The sequence below is a fragment of the Megalops cyprinoides genome, chromosome 24 (genome assembly GCF_013368585.1).
Source record: "Megalops cyprinoides isolate fMegCyp1 chromosome 24, fMegCyp1.pri, whole genome shotgun sequence".
NCBI classification, from domain to species: Eukaryota; Metazoa; Chordata; class Actinopteri; order Elopiformes; family Megalopidae; genus Megalops; species Megalops cyprinoides.
The window spans coordinates 13,157,042-13,182,273 of NC_050606.1; the positions used below are offsets into that span (position 1 = coordinate 13,157,042).

The following is a 25,232-nucleotide window of genomic DNA, read 5'->3' on the forward strand; positions in this document are numbered from 1 at the left end:
TTCAGCTGTAGTGACCGATTCAAGAGTAAGTGAATACACCTTATGGTCTGTATTTGTTTATACTGTCCATATACCAATTATTCATTGGTTCTTGCATTTATTTATTTTGTCATTGTGTTAATTTCATTTCTTCACGCGATTAGTTCATGAATTCTTGAAATAATTACTAAAATCACCCATTTTTGAAAATTCCACAATCTCATTTTCTTACCTTGGAGTCAATTCATAATATATCAAAAAATTTAAATAAAATGAATGTGTTCCTTTTGCTGCATATTTGAAGCCAGAAATTTTCAGTAAAAAATGTGCCCTCCATTGAACTCAGCGGGCGCAAACCACTGACGTGCTTGGAGACATTTCCTTTACTGAGCACCAGATGGCACCATTTCCCTTCGTACGCAGGGCAACGTCTTAATAACAGAGCACTGTAAATTCCAGGAAAAACCTCCCCCTGACACTGCTGTAATTCAAAACTATGATGAGTAAACGCGAAAGCGAGCAACGTACAGCTCGTTCCCGTGTTTGGACACAGCTAAAAGAAATCCTGCTCGGCTACGGCAGTCTCGCAGTTCCACCGTTTGAACCGCTGTCATGCTTTGGAAGCAGTCCGTTACCTCACCACTTTACATCTCCTCGTTATCACTCTAGTTTCCTCTTACAGGTCTCAATCAGTGGTGTGGAGCACAGAATCTCTGTATCTGGATTGCATTACTTCTATAACTGATTTAGTGGCTAACATTTTTTGGCCCGGTTAGAGGGACTTGGCTCAAGAAGAAACCCTCAGAGGAACAAATGAGCCCCGGGGGACCTTTCCTCATTCAGAAACTCTGTTTGTGCCTCTCAGAAGTGTGGGAACAGTTGAGTTTGATGCTGGTCAGAGACGCGGAAGAGTTCAGCCAAGCTAAACACGAATTGGGGCTCGGCAGAGCATTCGGGGTACATTCTGTCTTCCGCTTGGGCCTGTGGGACGTCACTTACTACCCCGGCCGCTGATGACAAGACACTAGTTGCACAAAACAAAAAAAAAAAAAAGTATAAACGTTTCTTCATTCTCTTACCTGGGGAGCTCTGAAGCAGTCATTTGAAAAAGATGGTCTTAACGGTCCGACCACTTCCTGTGTGCAAAACGATTGCAGTTGCGGTTGTTGCTATGGATGTATTCTCATTATGTGAAATGTGGACAGATACGTAATTTGACAGATTTTAATACATTTGGTATAAATATGTGGGTACCTCTGTATGTATCACTAAAGCAAACACTACTGCAAAATGGCTCATCTATGACAAATTTGGCCCTGTCTGAAAAGGTTTAATGATGGTGTTTTCAAAATTTTACTTTCCATTACACTGTGCTCATCCTAAAGACATTTTTTGCATGTACACATTCATGTGATCAGACTGAAGAGAGCGCATGTAGGAACATTCACCTTAAATGCATTTGAATAAGAGCCATGCTAAAAACTGAGCGAGCTCTCTTTTTGCCTTAGCGAAATGTCCTATAATGTGGGCCTTTGAAGAATTAGAGATTCCCCGAATGAAGGTACAGTTTTTTTGGCACGTACACTCAAATCTTGAGCATGAAAGAAACCTCAAACAGGATGCGAGCACGTTCGCCCGCCTGCCGTCTGCTGCAGGAGACACGCCCGTCTGTGGCTTCCGTCTTCCTGTGAGCTACAGCGCGCACGGGCTGTGAGGAGCTTTTCATCCGCTACCTGAGCCGGGACCCGCGTTCTATCAGAAACGCCATCCGCGATCGGCCCCGGAGCCAACGCTGGGGTAGAGGATCCCTCAGGTTTACGCGGACGCGGAGGTAATCCGTGATCTGTAAGGCAGCATCTTGAATTTATGACCGATCATGACCATTGGATCAAAGTCTTCAAGCCCCCTGCACCCCCCTCTTCTTCTGTTGCCTCAGGGAGGGTACCTGGCATGGAGTTCGGGTTTGCTGGTGGTTTAGTGGAATGTCGGTTTACAGGAGTGTGTGCCAAGTCTGATCTCGGCGGAGCAAGCCAAACTGCAAGCGAACTGCAAGCTGTCAGCTTCTCATTCAGACGAGTGAGGTTCTTTAATCGTTTAATTGATTAATCCATTCATTCATTTAATTACTCTGGCCTCACTGATCAAGGCACACATAAAGGTTACTCCTGTGCTGTGCATTTTGGGACACGCACTGAAATATTCCTTGAGAATTGTGGCATTTCTTGAAAATGACAATCTTCAGCTGCCATGAATTTGCAGAAACCTTATGAATGCCAAACTGCACAGAATGTTTGGCTAATTCAGTAAATAAAAGCAGAAGTTGGACAAAGAATCAGCATTCATATCGTGCTCTAGGAGACTGACACCCTTGCAATAGAGCATGTCTGCCCTCAGGGCACAGTTTAATTTCCCCAAACAGCAGCGTTCATCGCAAAAACTTCCTCCTTGGTATTTCATGGCATCCGCTATTGCCCGAGAAGCAGTATTTGAGAGAGCTTTTTCCCTACACAAACCCACTGGCTTGGGTGGGACACCATGGTGTGGGATGGTGTGCTCCTACTGACATGAGCAGACTCCACAACAGTGCAATTCAGCATATACTGCATTTCATACAGGGAAGGAAAATTTTGATTATAAAATGGGAATGGAAATACCACATTCACATACGAGTCCAAACACAACTGTGACATGTACATTAATACATACAATATCTTACATAACTGTGCTGAGAGTGTAATCTGTATAAAAACATGCATGGACAGTTTTCATTCCTTTTTGCCGTTTTCCATGTGTTGGCTGATCCCTGGAGACTGTCTTCTGCGGAGCCCCATTGGCTATATATGAATCGGCACAGAAAGGCTGCCAGTCGTCATGAGCCATCCTAATTGTGTCATGTGACACAGTGCCATTCAAAATGACAGAACCGTGACATCACAACTACAACTGTCTCTTACCAAAAAGCATCAGTGAGAAACATTTCAAGCCCATAAAATTCAGTGACAATCATTAGCAAAAAAATAACTTTTTTCTGGTGTTGTTCCTTGTATCCCATGCAAAAGGGAGTCTGTCAGACGGTAGATAAAGATGTGTTTATTGACACATATCCATCAGTGCGGCCTCCAATGCAATTAAAACATGCAAGTAACCCAAGACAAATAATAATAATATAATAAAAAAAGATTGATTCCAGTGCTTCTTTTAGTGAACACACCTGCAAAGCCGTTTTCAGTTACTGAGGAGGTATTCGTCGATCGTGTCTCTCGCCCGGGTTTGCGGATCCTGTTGCGGGCCAGGGGTGCAGAGCACGGGAAGTGGGGGGGGGGGGGGGGTCCCGGCGCTAACGCGAGCGGAGCATATATAACAGGAGGCCTTGCTTTTTGTCAGGGCACACTACCACCCCAGGGGCACCTCCTGGGACAACGGGATCCAGGAGGGGAGGCCGGTCATTGGTCGCCTAACATCGCTACGTGCCCTGCGGACTCCTAACCGCAGAGGAATGTGTCTGATAAAACCACAACGTGAAAGAGTTTCTCTCTTAAAAAAAAAAAATGATAATAGTTAAGATGTTTGTCTTTGCTTCTTTTTTTTTTTTGGAGATTTCTACACAAACAGATATGGCAAGTAAAATTGTTATCCAAAAAAGTTAAGGCACTAGGTGGGCTGAATGCTACACCTGTTAAGTGTTCTACCAATAATTTACAATTCAAACAGTGCAGTTTTTCTCTTTTTTTTTTTGTTAACTTAATGTTTTTTTTCCAACCATTTATCTATGAATCAATGTAAGGCAATACATTACAAAATAATAACAATAACAATAATAAAAATAACATTACAGAAACAATGTACCCAAAAAAAAAAAAAACACTCAAAGTCAATGGTTTTTTTGAATTGTTAGGTCTCCTAATGCCATTACAATGGGATATCCATATGGCTTGGCGCAAAATAATATAACAATAATGATAATTAAAAATGCATAGATTTAAATGATGATCTGCTTACTCCTCCCCCTATATTCAATACCTAATGCTCAGTACCGAATAATGTCCCCCCACCCAAAAACAACACAGCAATTGTACTAATTCCATAGCAGAGGGCTGCATTCCTTTCAAAGTGAATGAGAACGTTAAGGCTGCTAGAGTCCAGGAATCGAAGGCATCCGAGTCATACAAATGACTGTTGATAGAGCTTTGCTCCCAAGCTTAATTTTCCATGTCAGGGCAACAGGGGGACTGCAATCTCCCAGAATGCACTCTCATTCCTTACTGATCAGGTCCCCCCCCCCCCCCCCCCCCCCATACCCTACCCTCCAGGTCCATAAATTTCTCCCCCCCACCCACCAACCCAACCCCACCCCACCCCAACAACCCCCTTCCAATGTCTTGATGTGGAGCCATACGTGTACCTAAGCTTCGAGCCACTTCCTCAGGAGAAGTTGCACTTCAAGAAGCCCGGTTTCTGAAAGCACTGGAGAGGCCGCCTCCCCTGCCGGAAGAGAAGGGAGTGGAAGGCGTGGCTGGTCGATGGAGCCCTCGGTCCGAGAGGCTGGGGCTGGCCTAGTGATGGGGCCACGGGGCGGGGTGGGCGCCACGGGGGCGGACTCGAGTCCCACTTCTGACCGCTGATCCAGTCTTTTCATTTACTCTTTTTTTTTTTTTTTTAACTGTTTAAAATTTTTTCAATTGCTGCAGGAGATAGTCAGGTTCTCGGAGAGGGGAAAATACCAAAATAAAAGTCCCAACAGAATCCAGTGGTGTAGGTGGTTAGCTGGAAGAGAGGAGAGAAACAGGTGTCTGGTGATGGGGAAGAGATGCTTTCTCGTTCAGTTAGTCTCAGAGGTTACTGTGTTAGGTGGAAACGTGCCCACGGGCCGAGTGGAAAGGTGGCACTTCAGAGCCTCAATTCAATGCAGATTAACCTTAGTGACACAGTGCTTCCTCATCCTGTTGGGATCTGTGATTATGAGACCATGTTAGAGGTTCACTGGCAAAGTCAATCTATCACAGAATTTCTTTATAAATACGGATATTATGATGGAGAAAATGAAAACTTAACATGCAAGACTACTTATTCACTTTGTGAGTCCAAATCTGTGGAAAAACAGATTTGGCTGAAAGACTGTCACACTGGCTGTAGGTCCCTGAATGGAAAATATGTGCTTATATGTATTAAATATTTTGTGTAGGAATGTGTCTTTCCAGCAGTGACTGGCAAGTAGTCTAAAAATCAGTGAGGCATTTCACAGTCAAATGACTGAAGGTTTGTAGAAAAACTGCCCATGAAATTTGAGTGATAGCAAGAGGACAAAAGTTTTAACTGTTCAAACAAAGCCACAATCTGCTTACATTACAGGGATGCTGTGTTACAGAAAGTTGCTTTAGGAGCAAGCATGGTACTATTCAACTTCATGCGATGTCTTAACAGTAGAAATACCCTGAGGTATACTGTGCTATAACAAAATGCTGGCCACCGTTCCATGATGGTCAGCGCTAATTACTGTGATTTATCTGCTTAGCAGATGCTCCACTCCAGGGCCACTTACAACAGCATGCATTTTACAAACAATCCCTTTACACAGCAGGGTATTTGGGTGAAATGTCCTGCTCGTGCAGAATTTGGTCATCACACCAGCTTCTTATCCACTGCACAGCACTGCTGCCCTTATAAATGCTGTACTTTTCCAACTGAAAGGTCTACTGCGTAGGTAACACCTAATAAAGCATGTCAAAATATAAACTCTCGGGACTGTATACCATATAAGGTTGTAGACCCAAAGAGGATATAAGGACAGTGCCAATTTTGTCTTCCGCCTTTTGGCAACACAAAAATTGTACTGTTTAAACCGCTCTGACCACACCTATAATACACTTATAGCATAGTACACTGTCCTCGTGCACGAAGGACGTGCAGGTTTGTAAATTCAAATACTGGTAAACTAACGTCGAAGAATGTGACTACCCAAAAGTAACGTTTAAGCGCTGTACTCCGCAATGTAATTGTCGAGGTTTTTATGAAAGGCTAACCCCCAGAGGAGATGGTTCAAGTGAAAGTGAGTTCAGATGGCAGCAAGGAACTGTCCACTGTACGAGCCCTCATAAGCTGTACACAGTTCCACTTTCAGATGCGAAATAAGACAAAGTCACCTTCCCTCGCTGTTAAAAGTCTACCACCAGCACACCACCGGTTAGCAAATAAGGGGAAAAACCCAGAGAAGCGAGAAAAGAGGCCTCTAAGAGAAAGGCTTCAGCTATTTAGGTTGGAGGAGCGGTTGCCGTCAGCACGTGCTGGATGTTGGGTCTGCAGCCTGGACGCCTGACAGCGCTTTGCTACAACACAGGAGACAAACAGCACATCACATGACTACCCGGTGGCCAGGGCTGACCGATCCCCAGTCAGGGCCGAGTACAAGCAGGAATGGGCAGTTGAAACTAGAAGGCCACAAGCTTGCAGGTTTAATACATCACCCAAAAATTGGTCACATCAGCTCCTTGAACACAGACATGCTAAGTGATGCAATCTGGTGCTCGGAAGTTTGAATGAGACAAAAATCATAGGTTGAGGCGTTAACAGGCTGACTGGGGGGGGGGGGGGGGGGGCGCTGGGAGCTATATTCAGAAGAGCTGCAATAGCTTCTGTGTTTGGTTTCATTCAAAGTCTGATCCACGGGCAACTTTAATTCAACCGCACAGCCATATCTCCCTCTATTGGGTCTCGGTTTACAGTAACAACCCTACAACTGCAGAGGCTTACAGCACCTACTGCAGCCGATGAGAGGAAGTGAGACGACCTTCGCTTCCGGTCCATAAGTCCCAGACAAACCCTAGAGGCCGAATGCTTTATGGACGTGGGTCTGTATGAGTGTGTGGCGAGTGTGTGACGTGCATTTATTTGTAAGACATGCCTATCCATCGTGACTTACAAGCATTTGAAATTCGAGTGTAAAATACAAACAGCAAATAAGCATACGCAGTCTTTCCTGTGTTATACAGGACTGATTGTTTTTAAGGCAAACTATGAAGGCCATATGGAGCCATCATAACCACTTACCCCAAGTCCCTAAGTAACAGGTGTCAAAGTATCTTTAAAAGGCAACAGAAGGCAGTGAGCGACTCCGCTGGCATTTCATTGGTGTGTATAATTATGTAATGGTGTATATATATATGTATGCAGTATGGCGTATACCTGGGCTTGCCGGCGATGTTTTTGGGCGTCTTGCGGAAGGACTGGTTGGCGATGGAGCGGGTGGAGACGGTGCGCGGCGAGGCCCTGGTGAAGGTCGAGGGCGGAGTCTTGGGGATCTTCTTGCCCAGGTGGCCGATCCACTTCTTCTGCTCCTCCTGGGTCAGGGCCAGCAGCAGCATGTCCCGGGCCGAGGTCACGTCGTAGTTCACTGTCAGGGGGAGAGAAGCTGTTCAAAACATTGCCTCCGATTGGCTAGTCAAGAAGCGAGCGCATTACAATACACCGCTCTCTGCAAGTGCATCTTTAATGAGTCTCACAAAGTACACTAACTCAGAACACAAATAAATGCAACCAATGCATTACTAAGAAAATCAGCCTTCTCAAAATACAGAAGTGTTTATCAAGTAACTCATCTTATATCTTACACTACTATGTTACATTTTTGTCATTATCAGATGCCCTGATCCAGAGCGACTTACATATGTTACAGTTTTCAAGTCATTCACTTATACAGCTGGATATTTAATTGGGGGATAAGTACCTTACCCAAGGGTACAGCAGCAGTGCCCCAGCGGGGAACTGAACCAGCAACCTTTCAGTTACGAGCCCTACTCCTTACCACTACACTACCCTGCTGCCTTTAACGCTACTAACAATGCAAAAGTAATTCTGAGGTAGCATCTAGTGCTGGCTTCCACAGAGAGGCTGTTCTGCACCAGCAGCGGCGGAACCTGCCGTCCATCGAGCATCCCCCTTTGGGGCCCCACGCCCCAGGCGGTGCAGAGGCGAGTACCTTTGCAGGGGGCGATGACGTCCTCCTTCTTGTCCAGGTGGTCCTTGTGGCACTTGACGTGGCAGCGGCGGCACTCCAGGGCGGGCGGGGGCCGGAAGACGTGCCAGAGCGGCTTGGCGCAGGCCTCGCAGTTGGAGGGGAAGTGGTAGAGCGTCGGGATGAACTCGTGGCCCTTGTGGGGCAGGCAGTTGGTCTTGTCGCCCTGCGGGACCGACTCCATGTCCGCCTCCTTCCGGCACTCTCCCTCGTTGGCGTACAGGATCTGCGTTGGAGAAAAACAAAAACGCATCACCAAAATGGAAAACTTAAAATGACGTCAGACATGTCTGAGATGGAAAGCCACCATTCAGTTTTAGACAGGGGATCCTTTACTAAATGGACTGCTATTATTTGTGCTCAAGTCACTCTGGATAAGAGCATCTGCTAAATGAATTCAACGCAATGTAATGCAATATAATGAACAACAGATTGTGTAATGTTCCAATTAAAGAACATTGTCCATTTCTCCACTGTGTCCCACAATGAGACAGTTAGCCCTGAGACAGTGTTACAATCATGCAAAACACTGTCATGTGATTAGCCCTAAATGCTGCAAACCACTAATTCTCACTTTTTAGATCATTAGCGGTTGTATCTGCAGCATTGCAGAACAGCTTTACAGCAGCGTTATCAACGGATGACTGTTCAGCTGCATTATGAAGTTGATCATGCGCTGTGGCCACCTTTTTGAACGGAGTGTTCTTTGATAAGTGCCAGATCGCAGTGGGTAAACACGTCCAACGCACTGACCAGGTCTCTTTAGATACTCAAATTCACCCTGCCAGCAATGACCTCAGCCACTTGGATAAATTGGCAGGTACTAAATAAAGTACGAGATAAAGTAGCCCTCTTGCTCTGTAGGTCCTGTATCCTTTCCTGTACTTGGGTTTCCATGAACTTTTAAAGCTGGAGAATCTGTACATTTCCAAATAAGGTATCTATTCGCTGCATGTGTTTATTAAAAATTGTAGGCAAGATCAATCAAATAAATATATGAAATGCTGCCTCCAGCATACCTATTGTTAACTGAAACTAGACCTCTGATACAAAATCACTGATAGGTGCTTTTTTACATGGTTTGAGGATAGTCCATAAGGCTTACATTAGTCCAATTTTCCACTGATGGGATGATAATTACATGGATACAGCTCCTCTAAATAGCTGTTGTATAGTGTATTGAAAATAAGACCATCGTGAACCAGAGCAGGACATACAAAAATTCACCAACGACATGATCATTTCAAATATACTGTCCACGTGCAGGTATCAAGCCATGTTCTCATCAAAAGTGTCAATTAACTTGAAAATGACTAGATAATGCCCAAACATTACTGTACTCAATGTAAACATGTCATCTACACACAGAAATTATTGAGATCAATATCCTGGCATCATGTACATTTATATATGCTCATGACCATTTATTATTGTATTATGTGCATATAATACACTGCATTTAATCTGAAACATGATTTTGAAGTTGGAAATAGTAGACTTAACTAAATTCAATATCAAGGATGCTGAAACGGGGGAGCCTTACCTGGAATATCCTCGGTATCTCGTCCGTCTCGGCTCGGTACACGTCACCCTGTGTCACCGGACGCACGTGGAACAGTTTGCTGCACAGAAGAGGAATGTTTATGAGCGTGACGGGCAGAAATAAAGCGAGTGGGCAGACTTCTCGTTCCCTGCCATGTTCTCACACTCGGAGGGGAAACGTCAAAGACATCACCAGCCGGCATTCGCCTGGCAAAGCCTGCGTGTTAGTTTTCTCAGCGTTTAAATCTCACTGAAACGTGCAAGCCGCAGCAACAGCACGAAAACCACGTTTACCAGAACCGAGAGGGTAGCGGGTTCCCCTTTTACAGAGTCCCAGAGTAACAGAGTAACCACGGGCTTTATGGTGGTCACAAAAGCTTAACAACAAACCAAGAACAAAGAGCTCTGGGTTATTAACACGCAGCGTCAACACAGAAACCGTAACACTGCAGACTGCTGGTACCGAGGCTGACGCCAAACAATGTCCGCTCATGAGGGGTGACTGGGGTCGCTGATTCGGCCCAGGCCTCTGTTTACCTCAGTTACTGTTCGACAGGCTGCGCTGTGTTTGAGAGGCTGAGAGAAGCCTCGTGGTATTCCCCTGATTGCATTGGGGTCTGGGTTTCGGCCAGCAGAGGGCATTTGGTGCCGCGTAACTTAAAACTCTCAAGGGAGGCTCCCTCTCGCAGCACGATCGAGAAAAACAATGGAAACAAACAGCTGAAAATGCAGACAAACAGCAGAGCTCCATCGATGCCTCGTACTTGCTGACAGACCAGTGAGGGCAGATAAGTTACCACCTACATTCTATGACTCAATGACCGGAACCAAGTCTTTCTGTTTACGCCGAGGTTTTTCAATTGGTTCAAAGCAGTCAGCAGCACGACAGTTCCACCAATCACAAAGCTTAATTAACCCATCCCTGTGACATACTCACCTGTTCTGCACCAATGAGACGACACTGAACCAAAAAGCCATTCGGACACTTACTCTATATCTAGTACCATGGAGGGGTTAGACTGCTCCTTGTCCTGCTCGTCATTGTAGAAGAGAATCTTCTTGCTGCTGACCACCACATACTGAGAAACAGAGGGAGGAAATGAGTGACGGTAGAGACCAGAGGGGGTGAGAAAAAAGGCAAAAAAGACAAAACTTTGGCTCCAGGAGAAGCGATGACAACATTACCTACCAGCGGGCTGGTCCAACACTCACCTGCTTCTTCCAGCCATATCGCTTTATGTTCGCCCGATTGGGTATCGATAGCCAGCCTTCAAGCCTGGATTCTGAGAACAGAGACAGCCGCAGTGAGCGAGGAGAAAACCCGCAGATCGTCCTCCCCGAAAAAGGCATGCAGTGATTACAAACAACTGAGGTCAAACTCAGCTGGGGGAGGGGAAAAAAAGGAAATCAAGTCATGTGTTACAACCATGTCGCTTCCGAAGGTCTGACAATCTTTTTTTTTTTTTAAGGTTTTACACTTTAAAATGACAGCAGCACAGTCCTTGTTAACGAATGTATTGCAGCCACCACCTCGACGCTCATGCTGTTCCTTCAGGCCAGGGTACAGAAATGGCCAGTACATGAGGCAACACATATAGAAGGTTTGTAGTCTTGGACCAAGATTAAATATGTTACCAGCACAGAGAGGCTTTCAGGCTGCGAGAATCACACATCAGTTAATGGGGGACTGTCAGCCATTATGTTAAAATGTTACCTTTGTTTTTCCAAAAAGCATGCTGAGGCACAAGACATACTGGCAAAATAAACTCCCACACGGGAAGCACGCGGGCTCGGCTCCAGACGTGAGGCAGAGAGAGGGGCTTCTCTCTCCGCGGTGATCATGCTGACAGAACGGGAAAACGAGCTCCCAAAGGGCGCTCGCCGGAAGGACCCCCCCCTGTGGGGGGCCCGCCGAGCACTCTGGGAGATGTGAGGCTGGACCATTTTCAGACACTTTTGAAAGGTGCCGGGGAGCCAGGCGGTAACCGTAGACGCGGGAGGAGAGCAGGTTGGTTGAATGTTTTGTTTTGATTTGCCTGACGCCGTCATATCCACGGCACCCCGAGCCAAGATTCTGATTGATTCCTATCCCGTAGGACAGTCTCAGGCATTCCCTTCAACCAGAACCATTCTAGCATTTCTATTTCTGTGTCACGGACTAGCCCGCAAGCGTGCCTTTGGCATTTCCTCCTTTTGTTTCTGTACGGAATGGGTGCCAATCAAGTGAGGATGCAAGATTTACTGCCTTATTCCAGCATCAATCATTTCAGTCATTTCCATGGGAGTGAGCACAACAAAACACTCAATGAAATGATTTAACGGCACGTTCTCAGATGCTGTTTCCCCTCCCCTTTCTGCTCGATGGCGGCCTTCAAAAGTGTCGTCTAATTCATACGAGGATGCATTCCAAACCGAACCAAAACCAGAACTCAAAAGCGGGAGGAAAGAAAAAAAAAGAAAAGAAAAAGACGCAGCCACGCAGTAACACAGGCCAGGCAGGACGGGGACCCACCCCCCGACTCCAGGTTACTCACAGAGGGGAAAGAACAGAAGGTACAGAGATAAGGAGAGCAAGGAGAACCAACTGGACATGGGGGAAATAAAGAGATGAGAGAAGAGTTTAACACGCTGAGACACCGAAGCATTCAAATGTACACCAAACAGGGACTAAATGCTGGGCTGAAGATGGGAGATGGGAATGTCCCCACAGGTTTGGGACGTTCTGGGTCTCCTGTATGGGACGGCGTGGAGGAACTCCACTGTCATTAACAGTTTTGTCTGTGTAACAGTTGAGCGTTTGGTCGGCTGTATGCTGTAGCGGTTAGCGAACAAGCCTTGTAACCAGTCAATCGGACCCCAGCTGGGCCACTGCTGTTGTGCTATTTGACATTGAGCAAGTTGCTTCTCCTTATGTGTTTTGGAAATGATTTTATCTCGTTGGATGAACACTAAACATACCTGAGAGTAAAGGCCTCTGCTTGGCAAAGTACACCCAAGTGATTTCAAATGTTGGTTTGAGTAGTTGAGTAGTCATGTCCCTGGACAGAGACTTATGGTATCCAAATTCTGATCTTTACAGGCATTCACAGCAGAGGCCACAATCTATCCAGGGGGCCCTCCATTTATATATGACCAAACCAGACCTGTTGAGCTCTCTTTCTCTGCACATAACATCACCATTTTACAAGGAGGAGGAAGTGTCTAAATAATAATCTGGCACTGAAGTGGGTGGAAGGATTTGTTACATCTTCCAATATGATCTGGTCTTGCACATGGTGCTCTTCTGAACTGCTGTGCAGAAACATTTTTGCATTTCCACCGAAAACAATGTATCCCACACTCTCTCCATTGTAAAAGCTCAATAAGTCTACTTAAAGATATACAAATGGTCTCTTTTTGACCATTTCTGAATCGTCCCCACATATATCAGGTTTAAACTGTCAGGGAAGAGCTCTACAAAGGCAATCCGATTTCTAAAATAGAAGGCTTGTTTTTGCCAGGATACGAGTTACTCTGACATGCTGCATCTGTGACTGCGGAAATGAAGCAGCAACAGGCGGGAAACTGACAGGCAGTGACCAGCCAATCAGAGCTCAAATATGTTGCCCTTTCAACTTGAATGGACACTCTCATGTTCTATAGCGCTGGAAGTTGCTCTGGATGAGAGCGTCTGCTGAATGCATGCGATGTAAGGTAAAGTAGTGAAGCTCCCCCTGTTAATCCTGAGGGGACGGTCGGGGCGGCGCGTCACGCCCCGTTCGGCACTTCCGACGGGCCCGCCACTCGGGCCCCGCCGCTCGGGCCCCGCGAGCCTACCTGCGATGTTGCCGTCCGTCTCGTCCGGCTGCAGGCTGGTGACGCTGGAGTTGTCCATGCGCAGCTGCAGGTCGTTGAGCTTCTCCCGCAGCTGCTCGATGTCGCTCTCCTTGCTGTCCAGCTGCATCTGCAGCTCCCGGCTCTCCTCCGCCAGTTGCTGCACGAGGCGAAAAGACAACAGCACCAACCCCGTCCCCAATGTTAGTGCACGGTCCCAGTGTAGCGTTGCCATGTACACCTTAGTCTGACTGGGCTGAGGATGGGAACTTGTTACGGGGCTTGAAGTGTTGTTATATTATACTACGTTAGTGGCATTTAGCAGATGCTCTTATCCAGACCGACTTACATAGGTTACAATTTTTTACATGCTACCCATTTATACAGCTGGATATTTACTGAGGTAATTCTGGGTTAAGTACCTTGCCCAAGGGTACAACAGCAGTGCTCCAGCAGGGAATAGAACCGGCAGCCTTTCGGTTACGAGTCCTGCTCCTTACCACTGTGCTACACTGCCAGCCACAGTTATGCTTATGCTTACCGGTCAGGGAGTGTCGTTAGCCTGGTCTAACACTGTTGTTCGTTCAACTTGAATAGATACGCTTACGTTCTACTGTGCTGGAAGTCCTTCTGGAGAAGAGCGTCTGCTAAATTAATGTAATGTAACGTGGTTAAACACTCACGTGGTCTTCAAAGGCCTGACACGCCTACCGCTGTTCCCCCACCCCTTGCCCCGCCCCGTTTTCCCTTCCCTGGCCTATCCCGCGCCGCCTGTCCCCGCCCCTCCCAGCTCACCGCCTGCAGCTCGCTAATCTCCTTCTGGTACTTGATGGCCACGTGGTTGAACTTCTCCTTCTCCTGGTTGAGCTCCAGCTGCAGCTTGCGGTTCTCCTTCTCCTTCTTGCGCAGGTCGGCCGTGTTGCCCCTCTTCTTCTGGTCCAGCTTCATGTCCTTGCGGTTCATGATCTCCGCCAGCTTGTTCACCGCCTGGAGAGCGGTGGGGGGTAAAGCAGGAGAAGGGGCATTGTGACTGACGGCCGGAGTGTGTGTAAAAGCTCTATTCATTGGGAGGAAGAACCTGCAATGTGCTTTCTATATGCTGTAAAAGTATGTTCATACTGCTGGAGTTCTACCTAAAGTGATTATGGTATAGTGTCTTCCTCCAAGGTGAAATGCCAACCATTTGTCCAGGATGTGAGCCTATGGCCTCCTGGTCCAAGTGGTCTACCTACTACAAAGCACCCTGCAGCCCTACACTTACTACAGAACCATAGCTCTGTGTCCTTTAACTCCACCAAATACACCAAGAGGACAATGCTTCTGGTATTTTGAACCAAAACAGTCCACCCACAGTAAAGATGACCCAAAATCTCCCCCATTCCTGCCTTGCAGAAGTATACTGGTCAAAACTGAGTCAGAATCGTGCTTCAACCTAATTGAAAAAATAAGTGCTCTTTACTTTGAGCAGAAAAAGAACAGACCACACATTTGCGGATCAAAATGTCTTTTTGTGTGTGAGCTAAGCACTGCCAGTAAATGTTGGGAGCAAAAGTAAGTATTTAAGCTAAATTGATTCCATCTCTCCTTCACCTTCAGATCGGCGATTCCTGTGATCCATGTACAAAAAAATGTGAATGTGCTTATGTGTACCTTCCCCTATAACAGTGTTTCTCAATCCTACTCCTGGAGCCTCCCTGTCCTGCATATTTTTTTATCTATCCTTGCTCCAAACATGCTCTTGATTAAATCAGGCGTGCTCAGCTAATCAAAAGTGCCACGATGAGTTCAGTCAGGTAGGTAGAACAGGGAAAGATGGGAAAAGTGTGGACCAGGGGGGCCCCAGGAGGATTGAGAATCAGTGCCCTATAACACGTCTTATTGCACCAGACATTCCCAGCCACAGACACAGAATAATTCAGCTAGAACATACCAGGAGATAAAACACAATGTTCCAAAACATGCTAGTGCTTAAATGAGAACCTTTTCTCTGTTTTATTCTGCATCCAGAGTTTAGTGTCTTGGAAAATCAAGTAGCCCTGTGTATACGCATTCTTTCAGTTCACCGTTTTGGTTCTGACAGGACCGGTATCGAACAGCACTCGATCAGTATAGCGACTGGATTGTCTCCTCTGCCTGGGCGTACCTGGGTCTTGAGCGTGCGCTCTGTGTTCAGCACTTTCTCGTAGCTGGCTTTGATACTGTTCGTGATCTCCTCCTTCTGGGCGGCATACTCTGCGGGGGGGTAAGAGGTCAAAGGGAGAGAGGTCAGGGCACTGCCGCCTTTCCTTGGGCGGAGAGGAGGAGGAGGAGGAGGAGGAGGCAGGTGTTTTACCTTCTTCCTGGACCCGCATCTTCTCGTCCAGCTCCGCCTTCTCCTTGCTGAGGTTCTCCACGTCTTTGGTCAGGGTTTTGTTGGATTCCTCAAGCTGGGAGAGCAAAGTGTGTTAATGGACAAAGGTAAAGGCAGAAGAGCCTGCTGGATCAAGAACACCCCGACTCTAATGGAATGCCTTTGGGCAAGAAGCTTCACCTTAAATCACACCTGTAATATCACACCTGCTCAGCAACTAAGCCACAGACCAAATGCAGTGGGGAAAAAATCTCAATTTCTGTGTTTTAAAGTAAACCTACGGTGTAATACTGTTTTTCTGTGTGAGTTGGGATAAATAATTTCCATATTAAAGACAATAAACTTAATCTTAAGAGTCTGTTGATGGAAAGTACCAAAAATACACTTCTCATATAATTCTCGAACATCTGGAGCAAATGAGACAAGTGTGTGTCTGCAAACAAGTGTGTTAACCGATGTGAACATTGACTTCTCTGGGTTACAACCTACGCAGTATTTTCAGGGTGTCAAATTTCATGTCAACACTGACTTTCTGTTAAATCTCCAACACAGAACAATGGCAAAAATTCAAGCCTGGACTGCTTTAATTCACACTATTGTAAAGTCTACTAAGAGTTTAGAGCTGTTGGGGAGCTGTGTGTGGAGTGCTGGCCGCTGTACCCGGGCGATGGTGGCGTCCTTCTCGCTGATCTCCTGCTTGTGGCGGGTGGCGGCCTTCTTGTTCTCCTGGCTGAGCTCGAAATACTGCTCCTCCTGCAAGGCCCGGGCCAGCTGCTCCGACTCCGCCTTCGTCACCGTCAGGTCAAGCTGCGCCGACAGCGAGTCCCTGCAGAGCGCGCGCACGCGCACACACACACACACACACACACACACACACACACACACACACACACACACAAACATCGTCCATCAGAACAAGCCACGTACACATACAAGGAAGATTCTCAAACCATTCCCACACACAGAGCATGATCCACACACAAAGGCCTGGGCTCGCTTGCATACGCATACGCATACACACACACACACACACACACACACACACACACACACACACACACACACACAGAGTGCGCGTGACTGACACAGTGCTGCTTATCTGCACGCTTGGGATATTTAGGCAAATGCGCTGCAGCATTTCGAAAACCTCCAGAAGCCTTGGCTCCGTTTCCCAGCCAATCAGCTGCTTGGCCCGCGAAGGTCACATGGAAACGCCGCTCCCACGCCCACCCCTTTAGCGTGCCCTAATTACAAGCGGTGGAGATGGTAATTAGAGGGGTGGTGGCACAGCCGAATGACAGCCGGGCCTCTGAGAGCTTGTGGGAAGGAGGTCAGGGGTTCAAACCGTGGGCGGGCACTGGCGGGGTGAGGATGACTGTCCTCCCCTGAGGGTGGGGGGGGAGCAGGGAGGGTCCCGGGGAGTCTTACCTTTCGCTGTGGAGCTCCTGCACCTTCTTCTGTGCCTCCTGGATCTGCCGGTTCCTCTCCTCGATCTCCTCCTTCAGCTCCTTCACCTGAGTCTTGTACAGCGTCTGCGGAGAGATTGGGGTGGGTCAGAATGGCCCACGGGCGGCCATTTGCCTGGCCAGGGGACACATGTGGGTAGTGCACAGCCGGGACGGACTCTAGGGAGCTGGGCGTGGGTTCGAGTAACATTCACAGAGTTTTTCTTCAAAACAAAATAAGCAACTGAATTTACGGGAGAATCTTCCCTGTGCAAGGCTTCCAGCAGGAAGAATCAGCTTTGCTTTCAACAGCGAACACAATCAACTTACTGCAAGCTAGCAAACACATACCTATTTAATAAATACTTAACACACAGCTAATAGCGACAGAAGTGAGACCCCCAAAGACATCTCATAAGGGAAATAATTCTGTAATTTGGGGGGTTATCGTGTGAATAAAGCTTCTTCCCTACAGGTACCCTACAGGTAGAACTCTGACTGCAACTGATGAACAAGTATCAGGATTTGACAACACGGACCCACGGTGGTGTCTCAGAGCAGGAAGCCAACAGCACTGACATCACGCCGATGTCCCTGCCAGCTGTGTACAGCTGATAGGTGGCAGGCATCTTTGTCTAATCAATCCATGACTTACAAATCGTGTACTACTTTATCAATCACAAAACAGAAAAACCAATAGTCAGAAAAACAGACCAATGAGCATATCCAGACGAGCATTAAAGTTGCCGCTCTGACAATGTCCACAATCCACAATCTACAAAATTACAGATGCCTATGGGGGGGGACAGCTCCCCTTCGTGCTATAGACACAGGAACACGTTCCCAGCAAGCTGCTGACCTATAAATTACATCCCACTGTTATCAATCTTTACCATTACACAGCACTGGGGCACAAACACAGCCTAAATTTCTAGTCTCTGTTCTCTGTCCACCCCCTTCCATGTACAAGTCGAACAACTCATAATAATTCAACTGACAAAACGTAATGACAAAATCCACCATTTGGGTTTCTGAAATAAGCTACAGATAAAACATGCGCATATTAAAGCATTCAAAAGATGCAGCTGTCCACAGGGAGGACAACAAATATCTTGCAGCTGGTTGTGGCGACATTCTTGACTGCATGGTAACTGCTAGCTTGCAAGGACTCCATACAATGAACCAGAACTCTCTTTACCCTTCTTAAACAATGTATTTACTTCAGTGCAGATTCTGCCCCTTGTATTCAACCATCGGGCTATGCTCAATGATTTAAAAACAAAAATACGTTTTCTCAAAATACAGACACAATGCTTTTCCTAAGGGGCTCTATACTAAATAAGTGCTAAATAAACCCTGACCTCCTCGTCTGTTGAGGATGGGCTTTGCTATGGAACTTGCACATGAAATATAATTGCAGGCTGTAACACTGGGAAGAGAACGAGCCGTAAAGTGATGGAATGGGGGGAATGGCTGGACATTCCAACGTTAGCAGACCCAGGAGAGAAAGTGAGGAAAGAATCACTCCCTCAGACCACACTCCTACAAGATAAATCCACGGTTTTACACCATACGGCCGGAGCGCTTTGGAGGAAAAAAAAAAGGGGACTGCAGAAAGACATTTCAGTAAAATCGCAGCTAAGCGTGCTAAAGAGTGAACGTAGCAGATGTCCATACTGCAGTTAGAGAAAGCTTCTCTGTGTCACACGGACCACAAAAAATAACAGGTCCCAAGCTCTGGGAGTATGGCACCAGATTAAAAATACTGCATAATGGCTTGCATATGCTATTCACGTAGGTGGTAAGCACAGATTTTTCACATGCAATGAAAAAAAACCAAAGTATGACCACCTTGAGTCATTTGCCCTGTAGTCATTTGTCCAGACAAGGATGAGGTCATAAGCACAGCAACATTCACTGCGATCCTATGCTCTGAGCCGCCAAGAAAAGCACGACACCACCAGGTGCAGGTGGCCATCTCACCAGCAGGGGGAGCAGTTTACACCTGAATATTCATCTGTGAGAAGAGCCGAATTCTCTTTCCTCCCACACACGCATGCTTGCACACTCATGTACACGTACACATATATATATACACACACTCGCACACGCACGCACATGTATGCATGCCAAAACCACCTGCGGAATTAATTTAAGAAAATAAAATTCAAAATTAACTAAGCCGCCTGCACTCAGCTGGAAGTGTATGCATACATTTTCAGCTTGAAATCCCCATCTGAACACTTCTGGGAAAGGTTTTATTGCAAGAAGTGACGTGTATGACATGAAACCGAGGACAAACTGGGAATGTGACATACCCTGCCATGACTTCATACTATTTACAGCTTGCTGAAATGACTACATGAACACTTACAATGCGTGCCACTCAAATACTTGTACCTTGAACTCAATCAGCTTTGTGGGGGTTATTTCCAAGGGCCTTTGTTTGTGTAACCAAACACTTTCCTTGAACAGCACTGCAGATACACACACATTCAAGCTACAGATATATATATATATACTGAATAATAACAGTAAAGACAGAATGGTGAGGTAATTTTTCAGACTACAGCATTAATAGTCTTTTTAAAAGCATCTGTGGTAATCCTCTGAAAAATTAACACAAGAATAAAAGATAAATGTGTTGATAAATATCAGGAAAAGACTGATGTTCGTTTTAAAGAGCTGTTAAACAATAAGCATGTCTTAGAAATGAAACCCCCTGGCATGAGCTCAAGATACCATGCATGCACATTCCCTTCAGTTAATTTCTAAATGCTAGGTATGTCCAATCAGGCTCTTTCCCTGGGTTTCACTTCTTCAAAGGGGAATGCTGTGTCTCCTCAAGGGCTCATTAGCAGAACAGACCTGTACATGGCAGGTCTGCTCTCTGGGCAGCAGGGGGGAGACTCCGCGGGCGTCTTACTTACAGAGAAGTACTGTTCGGCCTCCAGCTGGTCCTGCAGCTCCCTCATCTGACCCTCGTTCCCTCTGTACTGCCTGGGGGGAGGGAGGGGGGGAAACATGGCGGTCACAGTCAGCATCTCTCAGCGCGGGCCGAGACATTGCGGCAAAGCGATGACATTACGGCAATGTTCCGAAGCGTTTCGTCATAGTTCTGAGCACATACACCCATGCACACTTCCTCTTAGGTGCAGGGACAAAGTATGATTAAAATGACAAAGCAAAAACATACAAAAAAATATATATAAAAAAACACACAGGTGTGGCTTCCTAAAGTGCAGGCCAACATACTGTTTGCTTGCTGGATATGACATCACTTAAAGAGCCCAGGTTAATGTAAAAGGACCTCTTGCTTTCATTAGAAATGCCAGAGAGCAGCCTGCTAATACGGCAACACAGGGACTTCAGAACACACGCCGAGGCATTTAAGACCTTTGGGCAGGAAGTGATGTCATGCCCGGCCAAACCATGCTGGGGGATAAACCGGTGGGTGGGGAGGGCCAGACTTGGGGCAACCCTTAATCCCGTAGTGTAAACACTGGCGGGGGTGGCTTTTGGCAGAGACGGACGGTAAGCTCCAACAATGACCGGCGGGAGTCTGTGAGGTCATCGGAATGTTCCCCAACTGGCACAAACCACGTAACCCAGGGGTCTTAACCAAATCCCGAACGAGGCACCGCCAACCAGGCCAGTAAATCCTCCTCCAGGTTAATAAGCTAAACGCTGTGGCCTTCCAAACAAACAAAAGAACTCCGTGAACTTGCAGGAGCTGACTGAATTAATGAAATGCAAATCAGAGCTTGTGTGTGATCTATGTAGTGTACTACCGCAGGTCGTTAAAGTGAGCTGGCACCGTGCGCAGGGAAGTACGGCCAGCGGTCAGCACGGTCAGTACGGAGCGGCTGGCCATTGGTCGGCTAGACGAGTGTGGTCGGAAAGGAGAGGCTCCTGTTGGCTGGGCGGGGGAGCGCGGTCGCACGGGGACACTCACTTGGTGAGCTGAGCCAGCTGGAACTCCAGGGAGCGCTTGTTCTCCAGGGCGGCGTTGATCTCCTGCTTCAGCTGCTTCTCCGTGCCCTTCAGGCGGTCCGCCTCCACCGCCCACGTCTTGAGCTCGCTCTGGGCCTGCACGCGCTTGTTCGACTCCTGCTCCAGCTGCACCCTCAGTCCCTTCACCTGGGGGGAGGAGAGAGACGGGGGGTGGGGAGGGAGAGGTGGCTCAAAACCCCTGCAATCTGCACGCCTGTCCTACTACTGCAAGCTACAAAAACACCATCAACGCATCTAGCCTCTAACACGCTATACACAAGCAAGGCAGCTCCTGATACACCCATTGCTCGTCACATTCACTACGCTCATACTCATCCATATGCTACGTACGCTACAAAAACCCAACCCCTAATACACGCCAAAGTCCACCGCATTACTTTCCATATCAAGCCCTGCAAGGCTACATCCAAGCCGAGCGCTGATTCAGGATCAGTCAACCCCACCCTAGTACTCCACGCAAACAGCTCGGGGGAGCGGCGGAGCTGACCCGCGGTCAGCCCAACTGACCTCGTCCTCCAGCCGCTCCTTCTGCTTCATCAGCTGCTCCATCTTCTGCACCGACTGTTTGAGGTCGAACTCCAGCATGGAGCACTGCTTCTCCACCTCCACCACGCGGCTCTCCGCCCGCATGCGCGCCACGCTCTCCTCCGACACTTTCTGCTCCACGGCTGCGCCCACAGACACACACACACACACTTCACTCACACATCTCTGCCCCTCCACATTTCTGTGTTTATATTACAATCATTACTGTTCATGCATGGTCATTCAGTAGTCAGCCTTATCCAGGAAAACTAACCACATAGAATGCAGAGTAACAGTTGCACAGTTCCAGTTACAAGTTTGGACACACCTACTCACAGAAGGGTTTTTCTTTATTCTTACAATTTTCCACATTTTAGAGCAACAGTGCAGACATCAAAAGTATGAAATAACACAAATTATTATGGAATTATGCAGTAACCTAAAAAGTGTTAAAGAAGTCAAAACTCTTACATTTTACATTCTTCAAAGGAGCCAAAAAAAAATCTTAAAATTATTTTTTTTTTTTTTGTGAAGAAATTCATATACAGAAATATAAAACAGTGAAGCTGATACCTATGAAACAAATGTCAAGCATCTGAGCGCAAGTCTTCACATCAAAATGTCTTTGAATGCATGTTTCCCATTATCTTATTCCGGTGTGTCCAAACTTTTGACTGATACTGTATGTACCTCCCCATTTTATGACATGTAACCAGCCTGGTTCGGTCCCACAGGACACTTCCCCTGCAGTGTCACACCACGACCACTAGGCGAACACTCTCTGAATCTTTCCCTTTATGAGTGGGTCTGCACGGTCACCAGGTGGAGGGTTAGAGGGCGGAGGCTGCTGTTGCCCTGGCCGTACGTACCGTGCATGGCTGCCGACTTGGCCTCCTCGATGGACTCATACTTGTCGGTGAGCTGGGCCTTGGTGACCCGGTGCTCCGTCTGCTCCTGGTCCAGCCTCTGCTGCAGGGTCTTCAGCTTGTAGTTCAGCTCGATCTCCAGGTTATTCTTCTCCTGTACGGAAGAAAACCAGCAAATGAAGCATAATGACTACAGCAGTCTGTGTAGCCCCTCTTAGTGTGCCACAAGCAAGGCTATATGAATCCCTCACAGTGGTGTTTGAAATGAGAATCTGGGATTCATCAAGACCAAACGGGCCATTACAAGCCATTCCACAGGTTTAAACTCGCTGTGCAAATAAGCAATTTCGCATTGACACTACCTAAATTGACTCTGCTGTATATGGACAGTGTTTGAGCCCATAATGAAGGCAAGAGACCCAAATGATAAAGACTTGCTCTAAAGAGTTATCCACATCTGGGAGCTCTTTAAGTGATTCATCCTAATGGAGCACTATTTAGTTTCAATCCCCTGCCATTGATTTCCATGTGAAATGAACGGAGTCAAACCACAATCCACTTAATATGCCCAATCCTGTCAGGACAATTAACATGTTCATGTGTGACAAATTATTTTCCTCCAAATCTCCAATTTTATAATCACCTTAAAAGTAATGAGCATTAGATTTTTAAGAACATTAACTGTTTGGTTGGCAGTGGCAAGCGTGCATAAACAAACCCTCAAAGGGCTGGGCTTGTGTGTGACTAGATTTGTCAAAACTTTCCCTCATTCACTTTCTCATACTTACTCACTGTACATACGAAGCATACCTATAATCTAAAAATTAACAATTACTCACACAATTTGACATATGTGCTGAATGCTGACGTTTTGACTATTTTACAATCTGGAGAACAAATATGCATACTGTATTTTTAGAAATATACTGCATATATACACATAGTTATATGGTACACTGTGAAATAAATATATTACAGTGTTATATATTGCTTTGGAAAGCGGGTGTAGGTCATCACGCGTAATCGGAGCGATTAGCAGTGTTTTGTGAATGGGGTTAGACGGGACGGAGGTGTCGTACCTTCTCCAGGCTGTTGCTGCGCTCCTGGGCCTGCTTCCTCTCGCCCTCCACCTTGGAGAGGCTCGTCTTCAGGTTCTTTATGTCCTCCTGCAGGCTTGTGATTCGTGCTTGCGAAGGGGGGAGGGGAGAAACAGTCAAAACATTGTTCCTTTACCAGAAAGGCGTCCTGAAAAACATGTCCACCTGGGCCTTATCTTTGTGGATCCGACGTTAATGCTGGTTGAAAGAAGCCAATCATCTTTAGATTTTTCACCCTGTGTGATTAACCACGCTTTACTGCAAATACTGGCCACTGCAAATTAAATTCAAAACTCCACTCAGAACTGTCATTCTGTCTGAAAATATTCAGTCCATAAATTTCAGTGTTATTTTGTCAAACACCTACAGGTTTTTATGATCATCTCAACTTTCTTGCTTCAGAAACATCTTCTCCCTGAAACTTAAAACAGTTTTTCCAAAATATTTTCATGAAACCCTGGGCTTCATATCTTGCCAGGAAACTATCCGCCCCTGCATTTAAAATTTCCTTGCCCTGTGCAAAATTAATCCTTTGAACAAACCTGGGTATTCTGAGAGCAATTCCATTCTGAATGCTGACAGTATTGTTAACAGTACTGTTAAAAATCAGAGCAGAACTGCTGTCAAAATGCTCATGCATTTACATTAAGTCATTTGGCTTAATGTAAATGCATGAGCAATACAGAACCATACAGAGTCAACAATATTATAAGCACTAGGCCAGGTTTCAATGGTTGGCCAGGCAAGGTACAAACTAGCAGGTAAAGCTAATGCTGCTATTTAAAAGTTGACTTGATTATTTCAATGTTAAAATGGCCCTCAAAGCACGCTGCAGATGACCAGTGGTGCTGTGGTGTGGCGCGGCGCTACCTTGCAGCTCGCGGATCTCCTCCGAGCCCTGGCTGTACTTGCGGCGCTCGGAGTCGAGGGCGGCCTGCAGCTGGAAGACCTCCTTCTCCATCTGCAGCTTGCCGTTGTCGGCGGCCCGGCACTTCTCCTGCAGCTCGCGGTTCAGGCCCTCCAGCTGGCTGGTGCTCTTGGCCATCTCCGCCTGGCTCTTCCGCAGGCGCGCCGCCGTGTCCGACTCGGCCCGCAGCAGGTCGTTGGCCTCCTCCAGCTGTCAGTCAAAGAGGACAGGGGGTGTTAGGCCTCCCCGCAAGCCCCCGCCTCCCTCCCTGCCTCCCTTCTAAGCAGGGCAGCTGGTCTCACACCCACGAAGGGTTTGGGTCAAAATGTACACAAACGCTTCATGCAACGCACCCACATTTGCCGTTTATTAATCAACCAGCCAGGGCCGCACCCTCCCCACACTTCCCTTTTCCACAACCAGGAGGCCCACGACTAGTGCCTGGCTCCACGTTGGGGGGTGGTTTCCAAAACTCACCACCCCCCTACCCCTGAGAAATCAGTCTTACATTAATATTACCGTGTCCTATCCATATAAAGCCCCAGCTGTTTCAAAGACCGACGCTGTTCCACAACAGGACAATAAACAGGAGGAATGACATTCAGGCCGCCGGGCGGTTGTTTCGAAATTTCGCAGGCTGGCAGTGCCAGTCGTTAAGGGTTTCCATAGTAAAAGTAAAAATAAAC

The 25,232-nt window shown here is 46.9% G+C and overlaps 1 protein-coding gene across 2 annotated transcripts in view; it reads right to left on the minus strand.

Annotated features, from left to right (window-relative positions):
• Positions 1-4,349: 4,349 nt before the first annotated feature.
• The window catches only part of rock1 (Rho-associated, coiled-coil containing protein kinase 1), a 69,779-nt gene continuing 48,896 nt past the window's right edge, over positions 4,350-25,232 (minus strand). Inside the window, exons 16-33 of one of the 2 annotated variants that reach the window (XM_036518699.1) lie at positions 24,510-24,756; positions 23,622-23,728; positions 22,546-22,696; positions 21,659-21,819; positions 21,093-21,277; positions 20,068-20,137; positions 17,121-17,224; positions 16,353-16,518; positions 15,675-15,768; positions 15,486-15,574; positions 14,138-14,329; positions 13,346-13,502; positions 10,742-10,812; positions 10,520-10,608; positions 9,531-9,609; positions 7,952-8,213; positions 7,159-7,366; positions 4,350-4,743 (exon numbers count right to left, since the gene is read on the minus strand). In XM_036518699.1, coding sequence (XP_036374592.1) covers positions 4,740-4,743; positions 7,159-7,366; positions 7,952-8,213; positions 9,531-9,609; positions 10,520-10,608; positions 10,742-10,812; positions 13,346-13,502; positions 14,138-14,329; positions 15,486-15,574; positions 15,675-15,768; positions 16,353-16,518; positions 17,121-17,224; positions 20,068-20,137; positions 21,093-21,277; positions 21,659-21,819; positions 22,546-22,696; positions 23,622-23,728; positions 24,510-24,756 — 2,436 coding nt within the window. In that variant the 3' untranslated portion in view covers positions 4,350-4,739. Of the gene's footprint in view, positions 6,303-7,158; positions 7,367-7,951; positions 8,214-9,530; positions 9,610-10,519; positions 10,609-10,741; positions 10,813-13,345; positions 13,503-14,137; positions 14,330-15,485; positions 15,575-15,674; positions 15,769-16,352; positions 16,519-17,120; positions 17,225-20,067; positions 20,138-21,092; positions 21,278-21,658; positions 21,820-22,545; positions 22,697-23,621; positions 23,729-24,509; positions 24,757-25,232 lie in introns of both variants that reach the window. The other variant, XM_036518698.1, reaches the window with a different exon arrangement.